The sequence below is a fragment of the Bos indicus x Bos taurus genome, chromosome 19 (assembly GCF_003369695.1).
Source record: "Bos indicus x Bos taurus breed Angus x Brahman F1 hybrid chromosome 19, Bos_hybrid_MaternalHap_v2.0, whole genome shotgun sequence".
Taxonomy (NCBI): domain Eukaryota; kingdom Metazoa; phylum Chordata; class Mammalia; order Artiodactyla; family Bovidae; genus Bos; species Bos indicus x Bos taurus.
In genome coordinates, this window is record NC_040094.1 from 28,777,374 (window position 1) to 28,800,535 (window position 23,162).

Consider the following 23,162-nt stretch of genomic DNA (forward strand, 5'->3'; position numbering starts at 1 on the left):
AAAGGAGAGTGAAAAAGTTGGCTTAAAGCTCAACATTCAGAAAACGAAGATCATGGCATCCGGTCCTGTCACTTTATGGCAAATAGATGGGGAACCAGTGGAAACAGTGGCTGACTTTATTTTGGGGGCTCCAAAATCACAGCAGATGGTGAATGCAGCCATGAAATTAAAAAACGCTTGCTCCTTGGAAGGAAAGTTATGACCAACCTAGACAGCATATTCAAAAGCAGAGACATTACTTTGTCAACAAAGATCCATCTAGTCAAGGCTACAGTTTTTCCAATAGTCATGTATGGATGTGAGAGTTGGACTATAAAGAAAGCTGAACACCGAAGAATTGATGCTTTTGAACTGTGGTGTTGGAGAAGACTCTTGAGAGTCCCTTGGACTGCAAGGATATCCAACCAGTCCATCCTAAAGGAGATCAGTCCTGGGTGTTCATTGGAAGGACTGATGTTGAAGCTGAAACTCCAATACTTTGGCCACTTGGTGGGAAGAGCAGACTCATTGGAAAAGACCCTGATGCTGGGAAAGATTGAGGGCAGGAGGAGAAGGGGATGACAGAGGATGAGATGGATGGATGGCGTCACCAACTCAATGGACATGGGTTTGGGTGGACTCCGGGAGTTGGTGATGGACAGGGAGGCCTGGCATGCTGCGGTTCATGGGGTCGCAAAAAGTCAGACACGACTGAGCGACTGAACTGAACTGAACTGAGAACAGAGGCAGAGAGGTCTCCAGGGCTTATGCCAACAATTAAATACTCCTGCCTGGAGATGACCCACATCACTTCTGCTCATCGCTTGTTGGTCAGAACTCAGCCATGACTCCACCCATGCACAAGAGCACCAGAGCTTGAGTCTTCCATGAGTTCAGAAGAGGAAACAGATCTCAGTGGCAATGCTGACAACCTGACACCCGGAAACTGGATTCTCAGGCTTTGCAAAATACCTTTTTTTTTTTTGGTAAGAATGCAAGATTTATTCATATTAGAAAACCAGTATAACTCACTACATTAACTAAAGGAGAAAAAAATTATAGGCTATTTATGTATTTTATGAACTGTTTATTTTATATTGTAGTAACAGCCAGTTAACAATGTTGTGATAGTTTCAGGTACACAGCAAAATCTCTCAGCCATACCTAATACCTATGTTTTTTGTATCGACCCCTTGAGTCTAGCGGAGAAGGCAATGGCACCCCACTCAGTACTCTTGCCTGGAAAATCCCATGGACAGAGGAGCCTGGTAGGCTGCAGTCCCTGGGGTCGCTAAGCCCACTCCAGTGTTCTTGCCTGGAGAAACCCAGGGATGGGGGAGCCTGGTGGGCTTCCATCTATGGGGTCACACAGAGTCAGACACGACCGAAGCAACTTAGCAGCAGCAGCAGCTTGAGTCTGGATACTCTTTCACCTCCTGAAGGATGACACACTGTCTGGGAGGTGAAGGAATGTAGGGCCTGGCTAGGTAATTGGTTGAGCTGGGAGGCTTCCTGTCTCCAGAGCAGCTATTCTAGGGACTCATTGTGGCTCCTTCTTTCTCTCATCTCTGAATACCCCACCTATCTACATACACACAGGTACAAAAAGAAAAATGAAATGGGAGCCAAATATACTGATTTTGGGGCTTCCCAGGAGTTGCTAGGGGTAAAGAACCAGCCTGCTAATGCAGGAAATGTAAGAAACATGGGTTCAATTCCTGGGTGGGGAGGATCTCCTGGAGGAGGGCATGGCAACCCACTAGTATTCTCTAGTATTGTTACTTAGAGAATCCCCATGAACAGAGGAGCCTGGCTGGCTACAGTTCATAGGGTTCCAAAGAGTCAGACACAACCGAAGAGACTTAGCATGCATACTAATTTTTATTGAAGTTTCTGGGCTTAAGGACAGAAAGTGGGTGGTGGATGATAGTTGGGATAGGAAAGAGTTGGAGAGAGACTATACATACACACACACACACACACACACACACACACACACACACACACACACACACACACACTCAGGCCAGGAAGCTTGGCCCTGAGAACTACAGTTAGAGGTACAGGTAAACTGGGCTCTAATTCTAATCCTTCCCGTAAAGATGCAGGGGTCAAAGTGAACCACACGGCAGATCCAGAGCACATATCCTTCCTTGTCCAGTTTCCAGGTTCTTCCAAAAGAGTAAGTTGGATTGGATTGGTCCTAGGATGGGAGGAAGGTGGAAACAAAGAGGTAAAGTAGAAGAAAGAATTTAGGAATGAGAGAGGACTGGGAAGGCGGGCTCAGGATCCCAAGCTGGGCCTGATGAGAGGAGGTAGATTTTTCATAGAATATGGGGAATAGGCTAGGCTTTCACAGGAGGCTGCCCAAAGGAGGACAAGGGATGATGGAGATCCTTCCTTTCGAAGGGCCTGTTGTGCGTTTGACTTCAGTCAGCAGATTCTCATCGCGGACACTGCCGGACTGGTCCCTCCCAGCTTAGGGCCCAGTTCATGCGATGGTAGAGCCATCGTGGGTACAAAACGCGTCGAGAAAGTGCAGGCTGATCAAGAACAGAGGACAGAAGGGCCTGGAGGATCCTAAAAAGGTGGCCCTCCTCACGCTAGCGCTAGCGGTAAGAGGAGGGGGTTAAATGGAAACGCTGTTCTCAATGAGGGGAGGGTCCAGGTAGGCGTAGGGCAGCGCCAGGCCCCGGTTCCGCTCCTGGATGTCTCGCGAGATCTGAGCCAGGCGGTTCTGGAAGACAGCGATGCTCCGGCGCGGGGCCTCCTCTGTAAAGTGCTCGTCCGGGTAGGTGCCCAGGGGCCTCTGGGACAAAATTAGGTGTGGGGTCAGGATGATGTTCAGGGCCACAGTTGTCAACAAATGCAGTCAAGGTGGCTTCTAAAGGCAGGCGTCACCCAGCCACGGCCACTGTAAACGCAAACCCTTGAAACCCCGGAACCACCGTTCCAGCCACCTGCGCAGAGTAGCCCGCTGATCCCTAAAAAGGTCCCTTCCTGTGCCTGGGTCACTGTTCTATGAATGAAACATAACCATGTCCATAACACTACTGAAATCAACATAAACGTCCCACCAGATATGCCCAAGAATACACAAAAGGCAACTCCTGAAGACAACCAGTTCTGAGGCGTCTCCCAGTCAGCCACCGTGCTTTCCAGCCTGCTGCTGCTGCTAAGTCGCTTCAGTCGTGTCCAACTCTGTGCGACCCCATTGACGGCAGCCCACCAGGCTTCCCCGTCCCTGGGATTCTCCAGGCAAGAACACTGGAGTGGGTTGCCATTTCCTTCTCCAATGCATGAAAGTGAAAAGTGAAAGTGAAGTCACTCAGTCGTGTCCGACTCTAGCGACCCCATGGACTGCAGCCTACCAGGCTCCTCCGTCCATGGGATTTTCTAGGCAAAAGTACTAGAGTGGGGTGCCATAGCCAACCTCTATTCAAAAATAGCGCAATGAACTGGTCAGTCCCACCCTGTAGCAGAACAGGACTGCCCCTCTGGGCTTGACCGCAGTACACCACTAGTTCACCATCAGGGTTCCTGGGGCCAGCCTCTTAACCAGCACACGCTGCTCACATAATAAAACTGTTGCCAACAATCCTGATGTTTAAAAAATTCTTTTCCTTGTTTTATTGCACCAACAGAGCCTCCTGAAACTGTTAAATCACAGCCTTGTTTTCTCCTCTCTGACTTTAATGACTTCTATTGTTTCAACATAAGGCCAGTGTTTTCTTTTCTGAAATATCAAAACTCCATAAGGGAGTTTCATCTTATACTGAGTTTTTATTAGTAATGGCCATTCTGATTTATCAAACACTTTTTCAGCATGTATTGATTGAGATGATTACATGGTGTGTTTCTTTACTGATGTAATGATGGATATTGTTAGATTTCATCAGGCTGAACCAACCCTTCATTCCTAAGTTAAACTATACTTCATCATGATGAATTATTGTTTTACTATATACTATTGGCTTTCATTGGCTAATGATATATTTTTAAGATTGTTGTAGCTAAGTGGAATGAGTTTATAATTTTATTTTCTTAATTACAGTGGACATGTTGCAAGAGCTTTACATGGACCATCACAACAGGACAACAATCCGATAAGACAGGTACTTCATCATTCCCACTTTACAGATAAAGAAACTGAGGCTTAGAGAGGCCCGATTACATATCCAAGGTCACACAGGTGGGAAATGTGGATCTGGGACTAGAACCCTCTATCTGAGACTCACTTCTCTTTTCTTAAGAGCACTGCTCTTGCCAGGTGCTGGTATCAGGGTTACCAGTAAAATGATTTAGGAAGCTTCTACTTTTTTCTATACTTTCAAGCAGTGTGAATGACTTAGGAATTATTTGTTCCTTGAAAGTTTAATAGAATCTCCCTTTACAAGGAGAGGGATCAGATCTTTTACAACCCTTTTCATTTATGTATGGTTTTCACCTCTTCTGGTATTTTGCTTTTGTTTGTTTGCTTGGGGTTTTTTAAGTTTTCCTAAAAAAATTACTTATTTCATCTAGGTTTCCAAATTTGTTTGCATAAAACTGTAAGTAGTATTTTCTTCTAATTATTCCATTCTTCTCATACCTTTTCCATTCCTGATGTTGTACATTTATGTTAATTTTTTTCTTGATTTGAATCATCTCTGGTTTCTTTATTTTATTGGTCTTTTCAAAGAATCAGTTTTATGTCTTATTTACCAGATCAACATCTAATTTCTGAAACTATAGTGTCACTATTGATAAAGCAGAGCACAGAAATCTGAATGACTGGGTTCAATGCCTAATTACTAGTTGTGACCTTGGGCAAACTGCTTGGTGTCTCTGAACCTCAGTTTTCTGCCCTGTAAAATGGAGCTACCATTTATTGAACACTTATACGCCAGTCACTGTATTAAGCATATTAAATATAGCCCCTTACTTATATTTGTATTTTGAAATAGCGCACATAAGATTTAATGACTGACACATGATAGATCCTCAGGAAGTGATAGGTGCTGTATATTATTGTTGTTATCCTTATGACTTTCCGGGTTAGGCGTCCCACTGGCTTATGAGAAAGGGAACTCTCCACCCTCATCCTCTTGTGTACTCTTCCCTTTCCAGTGTGATTTTGTGACTTATAATAAGAAAAATATATTTGGTTTTGTGTTTCTAGCACAGAGCTCTTAATACCCTTATAACTGCATAGTGATAGAGTGTTAAGGGTGTCTTTTGTTATTCATAATAAGCCCTTTTCAATCCCACCTGAGCTTCTGTTAACCAGGTGACTTCTGGAAATTCCCTGGGGTTGGAGGCTGGTTGCCAGAGGGATCAACCTTGTGATCAGGTTAGAACTTGCAGTCTCACCCCCCAGTCTCTGGAGAAGGGGGAGGAACTGAAGGTTGAATTAATCCCCAGTGGCCAATAATTTAATCAATCATGCCTAGGTAATGAAGCCTCCATAAAAATCCCTCATGTACGAGTTTGGAGAACTTCCAGATTGACACCCGTGTGGAGGTGCTGGGACAGGGCCCAGAGAGGCATGGGAACTCCACGCCCTTTCCCACACTCCTTGCTCTCTGGAGTGCCTCCATCTGGTCATTGCTGAGTTGTGTCATTTTAGCATGAGCCAGGCATCTAGTAAGTAAATATTTTCCTGAGCTCTGTGAGCTGTTCCCAGCAAATGATCAAAACTGAGGAGGGGTTGGTCAGAAACTCAGATGATAAGCTGGACTTGCAGTTGTCACGTGAAGGGGGTGAGGAGGGTGGAGTGGAGGAGCAGTCTTGTGGGACTGAGTCCTTCACCTGTGGGATCTGACACCTCTCCAGGTGGACAGTGTCAGAATTGAGCTCAATTAGAGGACAATTGTTAGATTTCATCACGGGCTTCCCTGGTGATGATGGGTCAGACCCACATTGACACCCATGTGGAGGTGCTGGGAGAATCTGCCTACAATGCGGGAGACCTGGGTTGGGAAGATCCCCTGGAGAAGGGAATGGCAACCCACTCCAGTATTCTTGCCTGGAGAATCCCCATGGACAAAGGAGCCTGGCAGGCTACAATACATGGGGTCACAAAGAGTCAGACACGACTGAGCAACTAACACAGAGGACACCCAACTGATGTTGAAGAACTGCTTGCTATGGGAACCACCCCCACACATTTGGTGGCTGGAAATATTGAGAGAGAGTATTGAGAGTAGTAATGTAGTGTTCTGTGAGTAGACAAAAAAAAAAACAAAACCAGTGTTTTTCCTTTGCAATGACTGAAATGAATGTCTCCAAATCCTTGGGAAGTGAGACCAAAGAGGAGTAGCATCCGGGGACGAGTTCTTGCATTCCCAGGCGATGAGATGATAAGTTGAATCTTGTTAGGGAGATAAAATATTTGTGCCAAATGGAGTCAAGCGTGAGAAATGAGGATATCACAGCAGAGGGCTTGGGGACAAGACCAGGAGGGCAGAGGCATGACTGATGACCCAATGTGTAAATGGAGATAATGGTAATTGGTGATTCAAGGGCTGCTCCCCTGGCCTGGCCTAACTAATAGCCTCCTTGCTGTCGGTCCTGCCTCCAAAATTACCCTTCCCATCCATCTGCATAGCCACAGAAGCGCCCTTGCAAAAACACAAATTCAGCCATGTCACCCCAGGCTTAAACCCTTCAATGGTTCCCGTTTGTCTTTTGAACAAATAATTGCAGCCAAACTGGGCTGTTTATGCTCTTGCAAATGTACCAACAGACTCTCACCTTCACTTTGCTTCACTTGGTAGAGTCCTTCCCTCTGTTTAGAAACTAACCCTGCCCCTCTTTTGTCTGCCCTACACCTCCCTGTCCGAAAGGTTTCATCTTAGATGTCACTTCCTCCAAGACGTCTTTCCAGGTTTGCCTGGACTTCGTCAGGTTCCATGAGGCCCCATCCTTACCTCTTGTCACTGGGCTGTAAGCTTACGTACAACATCAAGGTTCATATCTGCGCACCAGTATCTGGCACTTGGCAGGTGCTCAAGAAGTATGGACTGAATGGAGGAATTCATGAATAATTCCTATGACACTGTGGTGCCCTTTTCCTTTCCCTGTGTGTCTCCTCAAGTAGACCATAGGATTCTTGCAGGCAGAAAGTTCTCACTCAGAGTTATGTTCCCAGTGCCCAGCACTGTGTTGACACATGGGAGGGATCCGACAAATGTCTGGGTGAATGGATGAGTGACTGATGGGTGAGTAAGTGGTTGGATGGACGGATGGACAGATAGGTGGACAGACTGGTTAAACTGGTGAATTAGATGGAAGTTGTGACCCAGCCACTAAACTGGTATTTGCTTCAGTGTGTCTCTGGGGCCCAACTATCATTTCCTGAAGAAACTGAAGAACTCAAGGCAACTCAGCATAAATGCCCGATGTTGGCTCCCAAACTCGCTTGGACAGCTACCACCACCTCCACTATCCAGGCCCTGCAAATTCCCCCCAAACCCAGACATCCCACCACCACCACCACCACTCACCTGATCCTTGGGCTCTTGGCTGACCAACCAGAAGAGGAGAATATTATTACAAGTGGTATTCACTTCCGGGAGGGTGTCCAGGTAACTCTTCAGGGTGGTGGTCCCCTTGGTCTGCGGTGGGGGCTGCCTCATGGATGACGGGGCATTGGGCATCCAGGCCCCAAAGTCATGCTGTGGAGAGCCCCCCGCAACCCAACTGAGTCAGTTGGCCAAAAAAGAAGGACCATCTCCCTCCTCAACATCCCTGTTCCTGCCCCTACCATCCTAGATCTTGCAGTTGGGAAATAAGGGGGTTGTTAAAAGGGAATTGAGGAAGAGGGTGACTCAGGGTGGGTCACCCCTTGTTATCCCCCTACCCAGCGTTCCAGGACTGGGTTGTGTGAGTCACCCAGGAGGGAGGAGGACCCAGAGTAAAGAGGTCACCGAGAAATGAGCCTTGGGCTGGCCTGCTACTCCACCTGGCCACATCCTGTCCACAACAGGAGCCCCTCAGTTACTCCCTCCACAACCCAACTTGAGTCATCATTACGAGCTTGGACCAAGCTCTACTCCAGTCATCATTCAGCCCCAGTGCTGCCCTTCACCCAGTCGCCACTCCAACCCCAGCCCTATCCATAAACCCATCACAGCTTTGACCCTCCCATGCTCTCAGCCCGAACTCTGGCCTCACATCCACTGCTGAGGCTAATCTTACGTGGCCCAGTGTCCCCCAGGCCCGGCCTCTGCAGCCTCACCTGCCCACTGTTGACAGCGGCATGTTGGGCAGAGCAGTTGAAGATGATTGCAGTGAGGAATTTTACCAGCTGTCCCTGGGTGCACAGCTGGCGTGGGAAGCCTAAGAGTGAGGGGAAGGGAAGAGGGTGTGGATGGAAGGGACCAGATTCCTGAGGGAAGCTCAGGACTGGGGCTCGCTGCAGGAGGAAAGAGAGCAATGCAGACTAAACATGTGGCTGCCACTGTCTTTAGACTAGTATTGGGAGTGGGCTGAGGTTAAGGATAGGGGCTTCCCAGGTAGCTCAGTGGTCAAGAATCCTCCTGCCAATGCATTAGATGAGGGTTTGGTCCCTGAGTCAGGAAGGTCCCATGGAGGAGGAAATGGCCACCCACTCCAGTATTCTTGCCTGAAAAAATCCTATGGACAGAGGAGCCTGGTGGGCTACAGTCCATGGGGTCGCAAACAGTTGAACACAACTTAGCGACTGATCATCACACCAGGTTACGGATGGTCATCACCATGGTGTGGTCTCTGAACCGGGGGACTGGGATAGGACTAGAAAAAGCTGAGCCAGCAGAGGTCATAACAGACGAGCCAGGTTCAAGGGAACAGCACTTCTGTCTGCAGCTCGTTTTAGTACATAATGATAGAATTCTACCCAATTCACCAAGATTTGCCTGAGCACCCAGGAGCAGATCATCTCATCTGCTGTTGGGTTTAGTGGCAGAGACAGATGGTCAGAGAGGGTGCTGCTTATAAGCCCACAGTGATGGAAGCAGAGGAAGGTTTAAGGCCAGGGCTCGGCCCTTTGAAGAGATGGCAGGTTCAGCAATGGGGCTGGGTAGTTAGAGGAGGCTTTCCTGGAGGAAGAGAAGGGGCCTCCCTGGGTAGAATAATGGGGTGAGCTTCAAATGGAAAAAAAGAAGAGAAAGGTATTTTCAGGCTCAGCCCTTGGTCTTCTTTTCTGTGATGTCATTGGTCTCATCCAAGACTGTGGCCTTCACCACCTCTCACTGGCTGATGATTCCCAAGTTCACATCGCCCCTGCATGCTGGACTTGATAGTGGGTATAAATCTGCAGCTGCTAGCTGACACCTCTGCCTGAGTGTCTATGAGGCGTCTCAGACCTGACACCCGCCAGACCTCAAGCTTGACTCCCTACCCTGCACATTACTGAAACCTGTCCCCTGTGGCCACCAGTGGGCCCACTTCAGCGCTCTCCATTCAGTTGCTCCAGCCAAAATCTGTGCACTCGCTCCCCCTTTTATCTCACACTGCACAAGTCAGCAAAGTCTTGCAGAAGCCATCCTCATGCCATCACCTTCAGTCTCCACACCATCCCTTCTCCATCGTCTCACCCCTGGATGAATCTGACTGCTTCCACCCTTGCCTCTGACAGTTTGTTCTCCACATAACAGCCAGATTGAGTGATCCTTCAGAATTGTAAATCTAGTTATACCACCCCTACCTAAAATGCGTTGAGGGCTTCCCACCTCACTTACCTCACCATAGCCCTACTTAAACTGGTTCTTATTCTTTCTCTGACTTCATTCCCTTCCCTACTTTTCTCCTTCTCACCTACTCTACTTAGCTACACAGGTCTGCTGATTTCTTAAACCTGCCTGCACATTCCCACCTGAGGTCTCTGTACTGACTCCACCTCTGTCCTTACACTCTTGCCCTAGTTATCCACAGAACTAGCTCTCCCTTCCTTCAGTCTGTAGCAGACAGCACCTCCTAAAAGAGGCCTTCCCTGACCTCCTAACTGAAGTAATCTCCCTACCTTGACCTGCTGTATCCCGATACTGTTTTGTTCTTCTTTTTAACCACTTGACATATTTGCTAGTTTATTATCCGTATCTCCCCACGAGAATGTTAAGCTTCTTGAAGGCCAGGATTTTTGCCTGTCATGTTCACTGCCAAACCCCAGCACCTAAAACAATACTTAATAAATATTAACAGTATTTAATAAATATTACTGGTTGAATGAAGTGAATGCACGAGAGGATAGGAAGCCAGAGTGGTCAGGCACAGAATCAGAAGCAAGGTGAGGGGACAGGGAGGGGACTTGATTGGATGTGAGGTTACAGCACTTTGCCAGGAAGGGTGGTTTCTAGGGACTATTTCAGAGGATTACTGGGGCGGTGGCCCTGCAGAATTGGCGGCGGGCGAGTAGAGAGAGGCTGGGAGGGGTGGGATAGGTTGAGAGGCAGCTGCCACGTTGCAGGAGTAGTGAGAGGACTAAGACTAGATGGTGGCAGTGGGAAATGATGGGGACAATAGCACCAGCTACTTAACTGGATTTAGGGAGAGAGGAAGACATCAGGGAACAGCAGTCAAGATGGCACCAAGGTTTGGAGTCAGGATGACAGGAAAGAGGCTGCAACAGAGCAGATGGGGACGCTTGAAGGAAGGACTAGGTATCTGTCTGCCTGGGAGTGTGTGGGAATTTTCCAAATGTGCTGTTCATGGAGGATAGAATAAAAAAGCAAAGTCAGACGACATATGGGAATTCTTCTGTAGCGCATAATATTTTTTCCCTTTGAAATGTGGAAGCCAGAGGCATGCTGAGGTTAATGAACGAATGTGTTTTACCTGAAAACATGAGTGTAGTATAAGTGTGTGCCAGTTGGAAGAGATGTTTGTCAATCTGAAGAATGTCCTGATGTGTTAAATCAGAGACAAGTTGAATAAAGAAAGACAAGACAGTTGATCCCACTCTGTGTGTTGAATAGGAAACAGATAACCCTGAAGAGAAAAACAGCTGCCCCTGGAGGAGAAGCAGTCAGGATCAGGATGCTCCCTGATTAACAGTAGAGTTGCAAAGCACAGGGAGGGGCTGCCCTTCAGAAGATCCAAAAGAGGTCTGGCTGTCACCACCTTAACCCAGAAATCACGCTTGGCATCACTAATAGTGAGATAGCCTGACATCGCACGCCTCCCAGTATGATGCAATGTGGAGAACACAACATCACTGGAGAACATTCTTGCCCCAGACATTTAACCTTTAGATACTACTTCCGGTTGACAGACAACACAGTGTGTAGAGGAATGACAACATGGGGAAGCAATTAGATAAATTCGGAAGACAAGACATTCTGCAGAACAACTTAGCCTTTCCATAGCCCTTGTCAGACATTTATGTGATTTTAAAAAGGGTGGAGGGGGGCTGTCCTAAAGTAAAAGAGACTTTAGAGTCAAAATGAACACATATGTCATTTGGTCCTTGACTGGCTCCAGAATCAATAGGAAAAACTGAAGGAGAATGGGACAAGTAAGAGGGTAACGTTGGAGATTAATTGTCAATTTTGTTAAACGTGATGCCAGCATTGTGATTGTGTAGGAAAGTGTTGTGGGTTTTTTTTTTTTTTTTTTTGAGATGCATATTAATTAGAGGTAAAATGTGAAATATGTGTAAATAAACAACAGCAACAACTTAATCAAATATGGCAAGATGTTAGGAACTGTATCTAGGTGGTGGGTAAACTGCATCTAGGTGGGTAAAAGTAGAGTATCATACTCTCTACTTTTCTATATGTTCAAACTTTTGTTTGGAAAAAAAAAGCTAGAACTTCCCTAGTGGTCCAGTGGTTAAGACTCCACACTTCCAATGCAGGGGGTACAGTTTCAATCCCTGACGAAGGAAATAAGATTCCCAAGGGACTAGGCAAAAAAAAAAAAAAAAAAAAATGCTTTGGAGCCCACTACAGGTAGGACTATAACAGCTGTTCATTCTGTTTCCTGGTGACCTGAGACCATGCCTCCTCCTCAGGTTTCCCCAGGCAGGAGTTGCTCTGGGTGGCCACCAGAAGTGCTGAATCAGCTAAAAGTTGCATTCCCCGCCGCCCCCTCCCCACCCCCCCGCTAAGAGAAGACATCCCAGGCAGTGAGAGTCTCCCTCCCTCCGGCTGGGGGAACTAGAGGGTGGACATTTGTGCCACTTTGAGCCTTTCATTTTCTTCCACTCACCCAGATAGAGATGCCTTGTCTGCACTTTCCAGTGCCTGAAATACAGACCGTCACACACTGGCACCTGGGAGGTAGGCTGTGGAGAGTAGCAATGGCATGTGTAGCCCACGCGAGGCCAGAAGTCCTTCTACAGAGGACGACTTGTAGTTTTCACGTGCTGGTCTCAAGAGTGACAGTGAGACAGCCAACAAGGAAAGTTTCCTCAGGGAATGGGGAAGGGGGGATTTCCAAGTCTGGAATCAGCCATAGAGGAGAAACAGGAGAAAGGATCGTTCTGTTAGGGAAGGGTAGAGCGAGAGGAGACAGAGATCCAGGACAAACCAGAGCTGGAATCAGGATCAGGAGGCAGCAGAAGCCCTGAAAGAAAGGGGAGGTCAGAAAGACACACCCTTCCTGGAGCAAAGGGAAGACTTTAAGGAGGGGAGGGCAGTCGGGGGCATCTGCTTGCACTTAGGTTAAGCAAAGGAGGCCTAAGAGGACTGGTCAGTTGGGTCTCAAAGGCCTCTCAGGCAGTGTCAAAAGAGAGGGGAGAGCCAGGGACAGGTGACACATGTCAGTAAGGAGGAATCAGGCAGCAGCGGCACCAAGCTACTCCATGAAGCCACAAGTGAGAGAGGTTGGTGGCTGGAGGGGCCACCTGGCAGGATAGGCATAAGAGGGTATGAGAGAGAGTTCCAGAGTCCTTAGTGCTGGAGGCTGGAGATGGCTTCTACCATAAAGCAACACATCCCCAGATCTCAGCAAGTGAAGGTGAATGGGTGGCAAAGGTCGAGCAGGGACCATGTAGTGGCTGAAAGCAAGGGTGCCAGAGATGCTGGGAGCTGGCTCTGGGCCCTGCCTCTGCCACTTACTGCCAGTGCGGCCTTCTCTACGCCTTCCCTTATCTATCCAGTGGGGCTAATGATGGCATGTGCTTTAAAGGCTGCTCAGTGAATAAGAACTGGGGGCCTGGTAGGGCCAAGGGGGACAGCGGGTCATTGGGTCTGTAGCTGGGGGGACGGGGAGGGGATACCTGAGCTTTCCCGGCCCAGAAATGCCTGAGCAAAAATCTCTCCGACCCAGGCCTGTAGCTCTGAATCCTGCTGCACAGATGCATCACTGGTATAATAGTAGCCCACGATTTCTGAGACGAAGCTGCAGGAAAAAGATGTCCCTGCTCCAGCAGTGACCCTGCGTTCAGGCCGGCCTCAAAATCAAGGCCCAAGGCTGCTCAGGCTAGTGCGAGTTAGCTGCCCAGAGTCCACTGCGAGTCCATGGAGGTTCAGTGGGGACCCCCATATTGAGTTGGAGCCACAGTGCCCAGGCTTCCCTCAATTCTCACCACCACTCCAGAGTCATGGGTGCTGAGGAGAGGCTGACATGAGGCCTCCCCTCCCCACCTGGGAGAAAGGAAGACCAGTCCACCTGGAGGCCCCACCCACATCAAGCTGTTGCCCCTGCCCTGACCTCTCAGGACTCCGTGTCCTTCCCGTCTTCTGCCACATTCACACACAGCCCAGGCCCTCCCCAGCCCACAGCTACCTGCCATTTCATGAGGAAGCCCAACCCCCAATTCTCACCCTTGCACTGCCCCATACTGCGCTCTAAACACCTGAAACCCTCGAGCACCAAGGGCCCCATCCTACATGAGCGCACGGATCCATATTGTTCCCTTGGCCAGGAGGCCCTGGTGGGGCCAGATTGGCCACAGGCCCCAGGCCCACACCTCTCAATGGCCGCCCAGATCTTCAAGCCGTCATCTCGGTAATGGTAGTTGGGGATATCCAGGACACCGCGGGCCCGCAGGCTGTCCGGAAGGCAGAAATTGGTGTAGGTGAAATGGGCCAGACCGGTGCTCATGAGGTAGAGGAGGCCCTGCCTCCCAATGGACGTGACCTGAGGACACAACACAGCTGGTCTCCACGACCTCCCCAACCCCCACCCCAGAGATGGGGCTAGAGACTCAGCAGAGGGAATTTTACAGTTAATCAAGCATCCAAGACCAAGAATTAAACACCCATAAGAGCAGGACGTGGGCTGCGCAGGCTGCGGCCTTACTGCATGCGTAGGAGGTAATCCTTAGGTGTTTGGTAACTAGAAGAATGAACTGAATCCCGGGCGAGCCGGGAGGGGAGCGCCAACGCGGAGTCAGCGGGCAGGTGTGCTCAGGCTGGGGTGCCTTGCCCACCTCCAGGAGCCTTTGGAGTTGGAGCCTGATGAGGTGGGGCGGGTGGAGGGGATTGGAGGGAGGGAGGTGGGGTTGTGGGCGGGGCAGGTAGGAGACTTGGGGCGTGTGGAAAGGGGTGGGCCGGGAATGGGGAATGGGATTGGCGGTCCCATTGTGGGCGGGGCAAGGTGCCCTCAGGGGCGGAGCCCCGGGCAAGGGCAGGGTAGAGGCCGCACCTTGTCCACAAGGCCCTCAGGGTTGAGCAGCGTAGCACGGGCGATGGTGTTCACCTGCAACGTGTAGCGAGTGTGGGGAAGCAGAAGCTGCAAGTGGGATGAGGTCACAAGAACCGAAGGTCAGGGGAGAAGGCCACCGTGGCTCCCCCCACCCGAGGGTCACCCAGACCTTGTAGATAGGATGGCAGAGCGGCAGCTGACGCAGCGTGGCCATGGCGAAGGCCTCGCACAGCAAATGTGTGCACAAAAAGTGCGTGTTGTTCTCGTGCACCAGGAACTCAGAGTTGCGCACCCACGTCTTCGCCAGCAGCCAGTCCCAGTCGGTGTCAGTGGGCAAGAAGATGGGGCTGTCGGGCCCAGGGGTCTGGCAGAGCTGCATCGAGGAATAATTAGGGGGTGAGGCTTTAGACTGATAGGTGCCCCCTGAGGCCGCGTTCCCGAAGCCTGGTCCACACCCCCTCAAAGCCAGCCGCAGGCTCACCTGGATGGCCAGGGGCACCAGCGCCCCCTGCGGGTTGAGCCACAACAGGCAGAGCGGGGCGGCCACGAACTGGGGGTGGCCGTTTATGCAGTGGACCGGGACCTCCGCCAGGATCCAGTAGTCCGCTAGGAAGATGTTGCCCCTCTGGGGAAGTTGCACGGAGCCTTAGAGTGTCCTCCGCACCCGCGCTCTGCTTCCCTCTCTGTTCTCTGTCCACTCCCACTCCAGCCTGGGCCTCAGTGACGCGTGGTGCCTGCACTAAAGGCCAGTGTTGGGAATCTCACCCTTCCCAGAATGTCCGGAATGAGGTCCAGCTGAATCCTTCCTTGTGCAACCTCTCACCTGGCTTCCCAGCCTCTTGGACAAGCCAGCATCCTCTCCTCCTCTCCCCATCACTGGTCCTTCCTATTCTGTCAACTCAGATGACTTGAGTGTATTCAGTATCAATAAAATCAACACAGGAAGAGATTTCGCCAACCACAACTCCAGCCTTCTGGAGGATGCCTGAGGGCTTGACTGGGTCAAGATCAGAGACTGGGTGGGTCATCATCTTCTCCCATACCCCGAGAGTTCCTACTTCTCCAGGATTGTCCTTACTCTGTCTAGTGGCACTGCCTTTGGCCTGTCCTAAAATGGCTTTCTTTGGGCCTCAGCACCTGGGATCTTGGAGGCCCCAGAACCAGGGCAGGGCCTCTTCCTCCAAGCTGTCACATTCATGCATACCAGTTCACCAGGCCCTGTCTCATGCCTCAAGCCTGAGGCCCATCTGGGCCTTACCCATAACTATTCTGTTTAAAAGGTGCCAGGCTGGGGATGAGGCCTACAGGTTGGATGCAGCCATCCCACCCTTACCCTCCACACCCATCCCTTCTCCCTACTGGCAGCTTACCCACCTCTAACTCTGTCTGCAGGCAGGTGCCTGGTCCCAGTGAGGGAGCCACCATGTCATTGGTGATAGGCAGCTTGCTGGGCAAGCTGGAGAGGCAATGGAGCATGACAGGGTTGACGCCGTTCAGGTACTGGTACCCGAAGAACTGGTCTTCACACCAGTGCTCTCTGACGTACTCTGGGGGACAAGAGAGGGGGCCAGTTGGGCTGAAACCACTTCACTAGATCCTGCTCAGCCCAGCACTTTGCTAATCACTATGGTTTAGTCTTTCCTCCCAGCAGTCCTATGAGTAGGTGTAATTATATCTTCAGTTTAACACGGGACTCTAAGAGGCAGAGTGACTTGCTCAGTTGGGTGGCAGACTCGAACATATGTCTGGCCCCAAAGCCCAAACCTCTTGATGACAGGGGTAGGGAAGAGAGGTAAGTGCACCTGACCAGGATCAGGACTCCCTAAGTGACCCTTGACCCTCGCTCTGTCCCCACTTGCCTATTCTTGTCCCCACCCAGAGGAAGGAGAGATGGGTTCCTGAGAGGAGTCTGGGAGAGTGCCCCCAGTGAAGTCAGGAGCCCTGCCCACTGGAACCCCACAACCCAGAATTCAGCTTTTTCCCAGCGTGAGGCAGAGGAGCCTGAGTACAGGGTCGAGTGGAGAATGGACCTCTCCACCTGGCTCTGCACACCTGAAGTGAGGGTCTTGTGGCAACGCATGATATTCCGGATGTCATCCAGCTTCTTCCAGGAACCCTTGCGGTCCAGCAACCCTCGAAGCTTCATGCCCAAGGACCTATGGGAGGGGAAGTTGGGCTTGGGGCTGAGGGCTGCCATGGGCACTGTGCCCCCAGCCTAGAGCCCTGGAGGAATTTCCCTGTCCAGGGCTTGTTAAGCTGTGCCTGTCCTAGAGAACCATCTCCTACATCTCCACCTCATATCAAGACTACCTGTTCTTCTGTGTGCATCTTAGATGCAAAGTCCTTCATGAAGCATTGTCTGATCACCCCTCAAACATAGACCTTGTGTGTATCTTTCCAAAAATACCTGCTACTTCCTTCATTATATTGTGAACCCTTCATTATGTCACTACTCAAATCAACTCCTATTATACTGTGGGCTCCTTATGGCCAGGACTGGGCTGTGTTGCCCTGACATACCCAGTTTGTAACAATCGCTCACTAGCTAGGCCAAGTCAAATGGAAGGGAATGGAACAGAGGACAGGCAGGTGTGTGGCAGTCGGTCAATAAAGTAAGCTGTGGAAGGAGGCGGATGTGTCATGAAGAGTGTGGGCACCTGGAGAAGGCATGGGGGGAAGGGGGCAATAGTGACCTGACAAGCCCAGGGACAGGTTCCTGTGTGCTCAGTAAGGAGCCACTCACTCCTTCCACGAACCTATGCTGAGCGGCTGCCCTCTAAGAACCTGCTGCTGCTGCTGCTAAGTCGCTTCAGTCGTGTCCGACTCTGTGCGACCCCATAGACGGTAGCCCACCAGGCTCCCCTGTCCCTGAGACTCTCCAGGCAAGAACACTGGAGTGGGTTGCCATTTCCCTCTCCAATGCATGACAGTGAAAAGTGAAAGTGAAGTCGCTCAGTCGTGTCCGACCCTCAGCGACCCCATGGACTGCAGCCTACCAGGGTCCTCCGTCCATGGGAGTTTCCAGGCAAGAGTACTGGAGTGGGGTGCCATTGCCTTCTCCTTCTAGAGGATGGGAAAAACTCAACAGGAGCATGGTCATTAAAACAGAGGCTGAGGAGGCAAGACAGGAGAAATAAAAGGCCTTCCTTTTCCAAGGCCTGCCACTCACGTCCTTTAGGGCACCCTGCAGTCACGCCACAGTAAAGCCCAGTGACTCCCTCCCCTCCATAAATGACCAGAGACTGCCAAATGCCAACTCCTCTTCCCACTGGACCTTCTCTGAGCCCCACACTGGCACTCCACATGGTCTCCTGGGCCCTCCCCTGCCTCGACCCACATATCCATCTGGGGACCAGCTCAGGTGATGCTAGCTTCTGAGATGCTCCTTAGTCCTGCCGGGGCCTCTCAGTGGGTCCTTGTCCTGAAACCTGAGCCCCCTTGTGTCTTCCTGTGGACACACTCAAGCTCCATACCCCGCCTCACCCCTACATCCCCTCCCACTAGTTCTTCTCCGGAAGAACGGCTGTGGCACCAAAGCCCAGAACATGAGGATCCAGGTCCTTGCCATGGCCTCCTCTGGGCCTGCTAATGCAGCAGGTAGCAGGTGGCTGAGCCCCACAGAATGACCTGGGTCTTCCCAGGACCCACCCATTCCCCCTCTCCCTTCCTCTCTCCCAGCCCAAAGCTTCAATCCCATCTGTCTCCCAGCAACCACCTCCTGACCCCTGCTCCTGTCAGGACCAGATGTCAACTGGACCCCCTCCAGCCACGTCACACTCAGAACCTCAGACTTGAGCTGCCCGTGACCCCACCAATATTAATTAACACCCACCAATATTAATTAACTGCCTTGCAGATACATCTCCCCAGGGGAGCCTGAGCCCGTAGTCCATCACAGCCAAGACTGTATCCTAATACTACAACTTGTATCCTAATACTACAACTTTTTGTGCTGGATATTAGCTTTTTTTTTTTTTTTTTTGGCTGCACTGTGCAGCCTTCGAGATCTTAGTTTCCTGACCAGGAATCGAACCCGTGCCCCCTGCAGGGGGAGCATGGAGTCTTAACCACTGGACCACCAGGGATGTTCCCTGGATGTTAGCTCTCTAAAGTTTTCCCCTACACCTATGAAGTCAGTATGAATATTATTGTCATAAATGAGAAAACTGTTTAAAGGCTATCTGAAAATCAAGGTCATAAAGCTAGAAAGTATTGGCCAGGAAATTGAACCTGAGGTGTCCTGACCACCTCCTTAAATCTTAAAAAGACTGGCCCTCTTTGGTCCTGCTCAGCCTGGTCCCACTAGCAGTGACTGGGACCCTGCTCTGCTCAGGGTAAGTGCTCAATTAATTCTATTGGTTTGAGGACTGGAAAGAGAAGGAGAGTTTAAGAGCAAAGAGGTGATGATGGGGAGCTAGAGAAGAGTTGCTTAAAAATAGAGTGGAGATGGGGCAGGGGGAGGTGAAGGAGAGACTGGGGGTGGGGTGGATGGAGGGGAGACAGGGGCAGAGATGTAGATGATTGATCAAAGGGACAGAGGGAGAGGGAGCAGGAGTGCAGAGAGGGCAGTGGCCTCACGCGGGGATGGCGTTGAAGAGCAGCGAGGTCGTCTTGGTGGCAGAGTAGCGAATATTGGGCTCCATGTGCAGCAAGGAGGGGATGTCAATTTTCATGGGGAAGCCAGGCAGGTACTGATTCCCACTGCTGGGGAGCAGGGAAGCAGAAGGGCAGAAACCAGTCAGAGGGACCTGCAGTCCATTCCCCTTAATTCCTCCCCTCTCTCCTCCCAGAGAGTCCCCAGGCCTCTGCTCACTCCAGGTACCTTCCCTGCCCTCTCCCCTCCTCTCTGCCAGACTCCTGGGGCCATCCCCACCCATTCTGCTCCGGACACTTGAATTAAACTGCATTTGTCACAGACTATGACTCCCAAGCTGCCCAGCCAAGTCCTCACAGCAGACCCTTCACTTCATGCCCTTCCAGCTTCTTCCCCAACTCTCAGTCCACCCTCACCTGTCACCTGGGTCTGCACGAGGCGCTGTCTTGGTCAAGGCAAATTTCTTATCTGACTCCATCTCCTCAAAGCTGCTGACATCTATAATGCGGGGGAAGCCAGGGGCGTAGACTTTCCAGCTTCCAGGGGAAAGAGATTGAAGTGGCAAGTGAAGGTTAGGGTAAACAGAAGCCTTAGCTTTTAAAGACACAAATTTAAATTAAAACTCCCAGAAACCACCCACTTTCTGAGCAGGTGACAAGGAATTGAAGTATGTTTGTTTTTTTCCCTGAAGACACTGGGCTTCAGATCTGGGTAGTATTTGAGGATGGCATGAATATCCAAACTGGTTTAGAGTTGGGTTTGTGTTGAGATCAAGATCATGGCTGGTTTGGGGGTGAGGCTCAGGATGGGCTGAAGTTGGCCAATCCTAGGGACATGTCTGGTATCTGGGTCACATCAAGGACAGCTGAGGGTTGAGTGTGGATCCATTGATGGTACTGGGGACAATTATCAGTACTTGTGTTTTGGGCCTGGACTCAGGGTCAGCATTAGATTGAGGTTTAAATGAGGGTGGTGATCAGAGTTGGGCCCCCAAAGTTGGAACTGAGGTTAGAGTTAGTAACAGTCTGATTAAGGATCAGGTCAGAGTAAGATGGGAAAGAAGTCAAATTAGGCCACCCTCACCGGTAGCATTCCTGTCGGGCCTGGAGTTCCCGTTTCCTGTGATCCAGAAGGAGGGGAAGGGAGTCCTGACAAATAGTTCTTGCTGTGGGTAATGAAGATTACTCATTGGTAAGTCTCTTTTCAAATGACACCCCTCCAGCATGCCTTTCCTGAACCCCCAACCCTTGAACCCAGTCCCTCAGGGACACTGTTGTCCCCCATTCTTTGTGCATTCATCAGTAGAAAGGATTTGGGGCAGCTTTACCCCCAGATTATAACAACTCTCTAATTGTTTACATGTGTGTCTCCTTTTCAAGACTGCAAACTCCTTGGGGGCAGAAGTCACATGGTATTCATTTTTTGTATTCCCAGCATCCAGCATGGTGCCTGGCACCATGCACAAAATACATATTTGACACAGGACTGGTGAACAAACATGTCTTGTGAAGTGACTGGTGGATGTGTTGTGGTGACAGATAGGGATTTGGAATGCAGTCTGTGAGGAACTCAGTGTCAGCAAGGGTAATGTTCACTCACTGCACCTCACCTGACATCATCTCTCAGCCCTAAGACTCATCTCCACACTCAGACTCACCCTAGTCTTGCCTGTCTCTGGATGAGATAGCTCAGGAGATGTGGGTGTGGGAAGTGGGGGGTGGGGGTGGGGGTTGGGAGGGAAAGGGGTCCAGAGACTGAAGTAGCTTCAGTCCAGCATCCTTCAAAGCCCCCCACCCAAATTCAGGAAAGAACCTGAACAGCACCTCACAGAACTTCATCCACACCAGGAAAGCCAGTACTAGTGGGCCAGGGCCTGTCCAGCTAAATTCTCTAAACATTCAGGGCTTCTCCCCAGTTGAAATTCAGTAACTCCACTTGCAGGTTAACTCCTCTCAGAGGAATTGACTCGGGAAGGAGCAGGGTGACGGTGGCGAGCATACCACCATCTCTGTGTGTTTCTGTGCGTATGACTCTGAGTGGTATGAGTGTATGTGAGTGCACACCTAGACTGGGTGTGTCTCCAGAGGGGTACATACTGCCCAGAAAGCGCCTGCATTTCAGGGTGTTCGAGGCTTGAATTTTCAGAAAGCACCTACTTGGGATCCCTGAGTTGCAGTTACCCTAACTCCAGCCCTACTGTCTACACCCTGGGCTGTGTGACAGCCAACCACCCCCACCCCCCACCGTCTCTGCTGCTCCCAGCAGGTGCTTCCGAAGCCCAGGCCAGCCCCTGCCTCTGACACACCTGTTCCTGGTCGAAGCTCAATAGTGCAGTAGCCCTCCATCCACTGGTAGCAGGGGAAGTGGGAAAGGGTGCCATCGGGGGCAGTGACGCAGATGCAGCTGCAGTACCAGGAGTCTTGGGGGAAGAACGCATAGCGCTCCTTGTGGAGCCGCAGCAGCAAGAGTTCACCCAGCTCCTCTGAGCAGCGCACCTTGTACTTCTGCACCTGGGGTGGGGGCAAGAGAGCAAGCCGGTGAGAGGCGAGGAACAGCCTAAGTCATCCTGCACCTTGAAAAGTGCACCTACACCTCCGCCTTCTACACCTCCGCCTTGCCTGACAAGTACACCCAAGCTGGCTGTACCCCATGCAGTGCCTTGTCGTGAATTACAAAAAGGCATCCTTCATCTGGCAGAAGCTGCTGCAGGAGCCCTGTGTGAGCAGGGTGCATTCTGGCTCTCCCAAGCCTCCTTGGAGCCCCCACCTGATGTTGGCCATCTGCCAACAGTGCTGGGGCCTGGCAGAGTCAGGTAGACCCCTCTGGAGAAGAGGAAACCCAGGCTCAGAGAGGGCAAGCAGCTTCCCCAAAGCCCACCTTCAGTTATTGGAGAAGGAGCTAGGAAGCCAGTGGAATTCTCTGGAGCCCCTGCCTGGGTAGGATTTATGATCCCCAGGAAAGACAAGGACCAGAAAGGGGTGGCCACGAGGTCAGGGCCGGCATCCTGAGTTCTGCAGGATTTGATGAGCCCTGGGGAGAAAAACCCTCCCCTCCTTCAGGATTCCCTGTACCTGGTGGCCCTCAGGGTCGCCACCTCCCTTTCTCCTCTACTCACCGATCCAGAGGCGAAGTCCCTGCCCATGCGATCCAGTCGCTGCTTGGGGCTTTCACCACATGTGCCCACCAGTGTGACAAAAATGTTGTCCAGTGTGCCAGCCATCAGGTAGGGACCAGTGGTCACACGCACGCGGTACAGGGCCATGATGGGAGGAAAGAAGGGATGCCCCAGCAGCTGGCCTGGAGGAGGTGAGCCACAGAACAGGCAGGGCTGAGCTCCTGGGCTGCCGACCCGCGGGACCTGGTTGGGCAGGATGGGCCTTTGAGGAAAAGCCCAGCTCTCTCTGGGATGCTCTAGGGCCCACTCGCTGGCTCTCTGTCTCCAGAAACTCTCTGTTCTTGCTAGCTGCGGGCTGGCTCTTCCCACCCGCAGCCTTTCTCCCTAATAGTTGCTTGTTCGCCTCTGGCAAAACCGGTCCCTCTGACTGGCAGGACCAGGTTCACCCAGATAGCTATCAGGAGCCCGGGTCCTACTGGGAAGGGAGGGACCAGATGCCAGAGGGAGACAGGCATTAGGTGACGCCTGCATGATTGGGACATTGATCTGTTCCTGGTCAGAAGCCAACTGATGCCCTGTCCGCCCACTCCTCAGCCTCCCGGAAAACCTTTCCTTCTCTCTCTCTGTCAGAACTGGGCACAGGGCACCCGCATTCCTAATTGTGAATCATCCATGTGAATCACTATACACAAGTGAGCCATAAATCACACGTGACTACAGCCTCACGCGAGTCTAACATGCATCTCTACACATGGCATAGGGGTCATAAACAACCCTCCTGTCACCTCCTGAAGTTGGTACCCCCCTCACCCCCAACCCGGCCCTGTGTGTCCCGGATCTATGGCACGGCGGAACTCAGTGCCTCTCCCTTGGAATGTGGCCGATCTGGGGACCGAAGTCGTCTCCGGGAGCACAGCATCT

At 51.0% G+C, this 23,162-nt stretch overlaps 1 protein-coding gene across 1 annotated transcript; it reads right to left on the reverse strand.

The window, feature by feature from the left end:
• Positions 1-1,837: 1,837 nt before the first annotated feature.
• On the reverse strand, positions 1,838-22,552 carry ALOXE3 (arachidonate lipoxygenase 3). Its single transcript, XM_027519100.1, has 15 exons — positions 22,242-22,552; positions 21,432-21,636; positions 20,210-20,291; positions 19,543-19,662; positions 19,111-19,236; positions 16,585-16,688; positions 15,907-16,079; positions 15,014-15,157; positions 14,702-14,905; positions 14,533-14,619; positions 13,856-14,025; positions 13,163-13,284; positions 8,201-8,301; positions 7,467-7,637; positions 1,838-2,788 (listed from the first exon to the last, which is right to left on the reverse strand). Exons 1-15 carry the CDS (start codon positions 22,386-22,388, stop codon positions 2,609-2,611), a joined length of 2,136 nt encoding a protein of 711 aa, XP_027374901.1. The 5' UTR covers positions 22,389-22,552; the 3' UTR covers positions 1,838-2,608.
• Positions 22,553-23,162: the final 610 nt, after the last annotated feature.

Excerpts from the sequence above, each read along its gene's own strand:
- ALOXE3 (XM_027519100.1), bottom strand. The coding sequence starts at position 22,388 with ATGGCCCTGTACCGCGTGCGTGTGACCACTGGTCCCTACCTGATGGCT. Across the intron at positions 16,080-16,584 it reads CCACAAGACCCTCACTTCAG|AGTACGTCAGAGAGCACTGG; the intron begins GTGTGCAGAGCC and ends CTTGTCCCCCAG. Across the intron at positions 14,026-14,532 it reads CTGAGGGCCTTGTGGACAAG|GTCACGTCCATTGGGAGGCA; the intron begins GTGCGGCCTCTA and ends TTGTGTCCTCAG.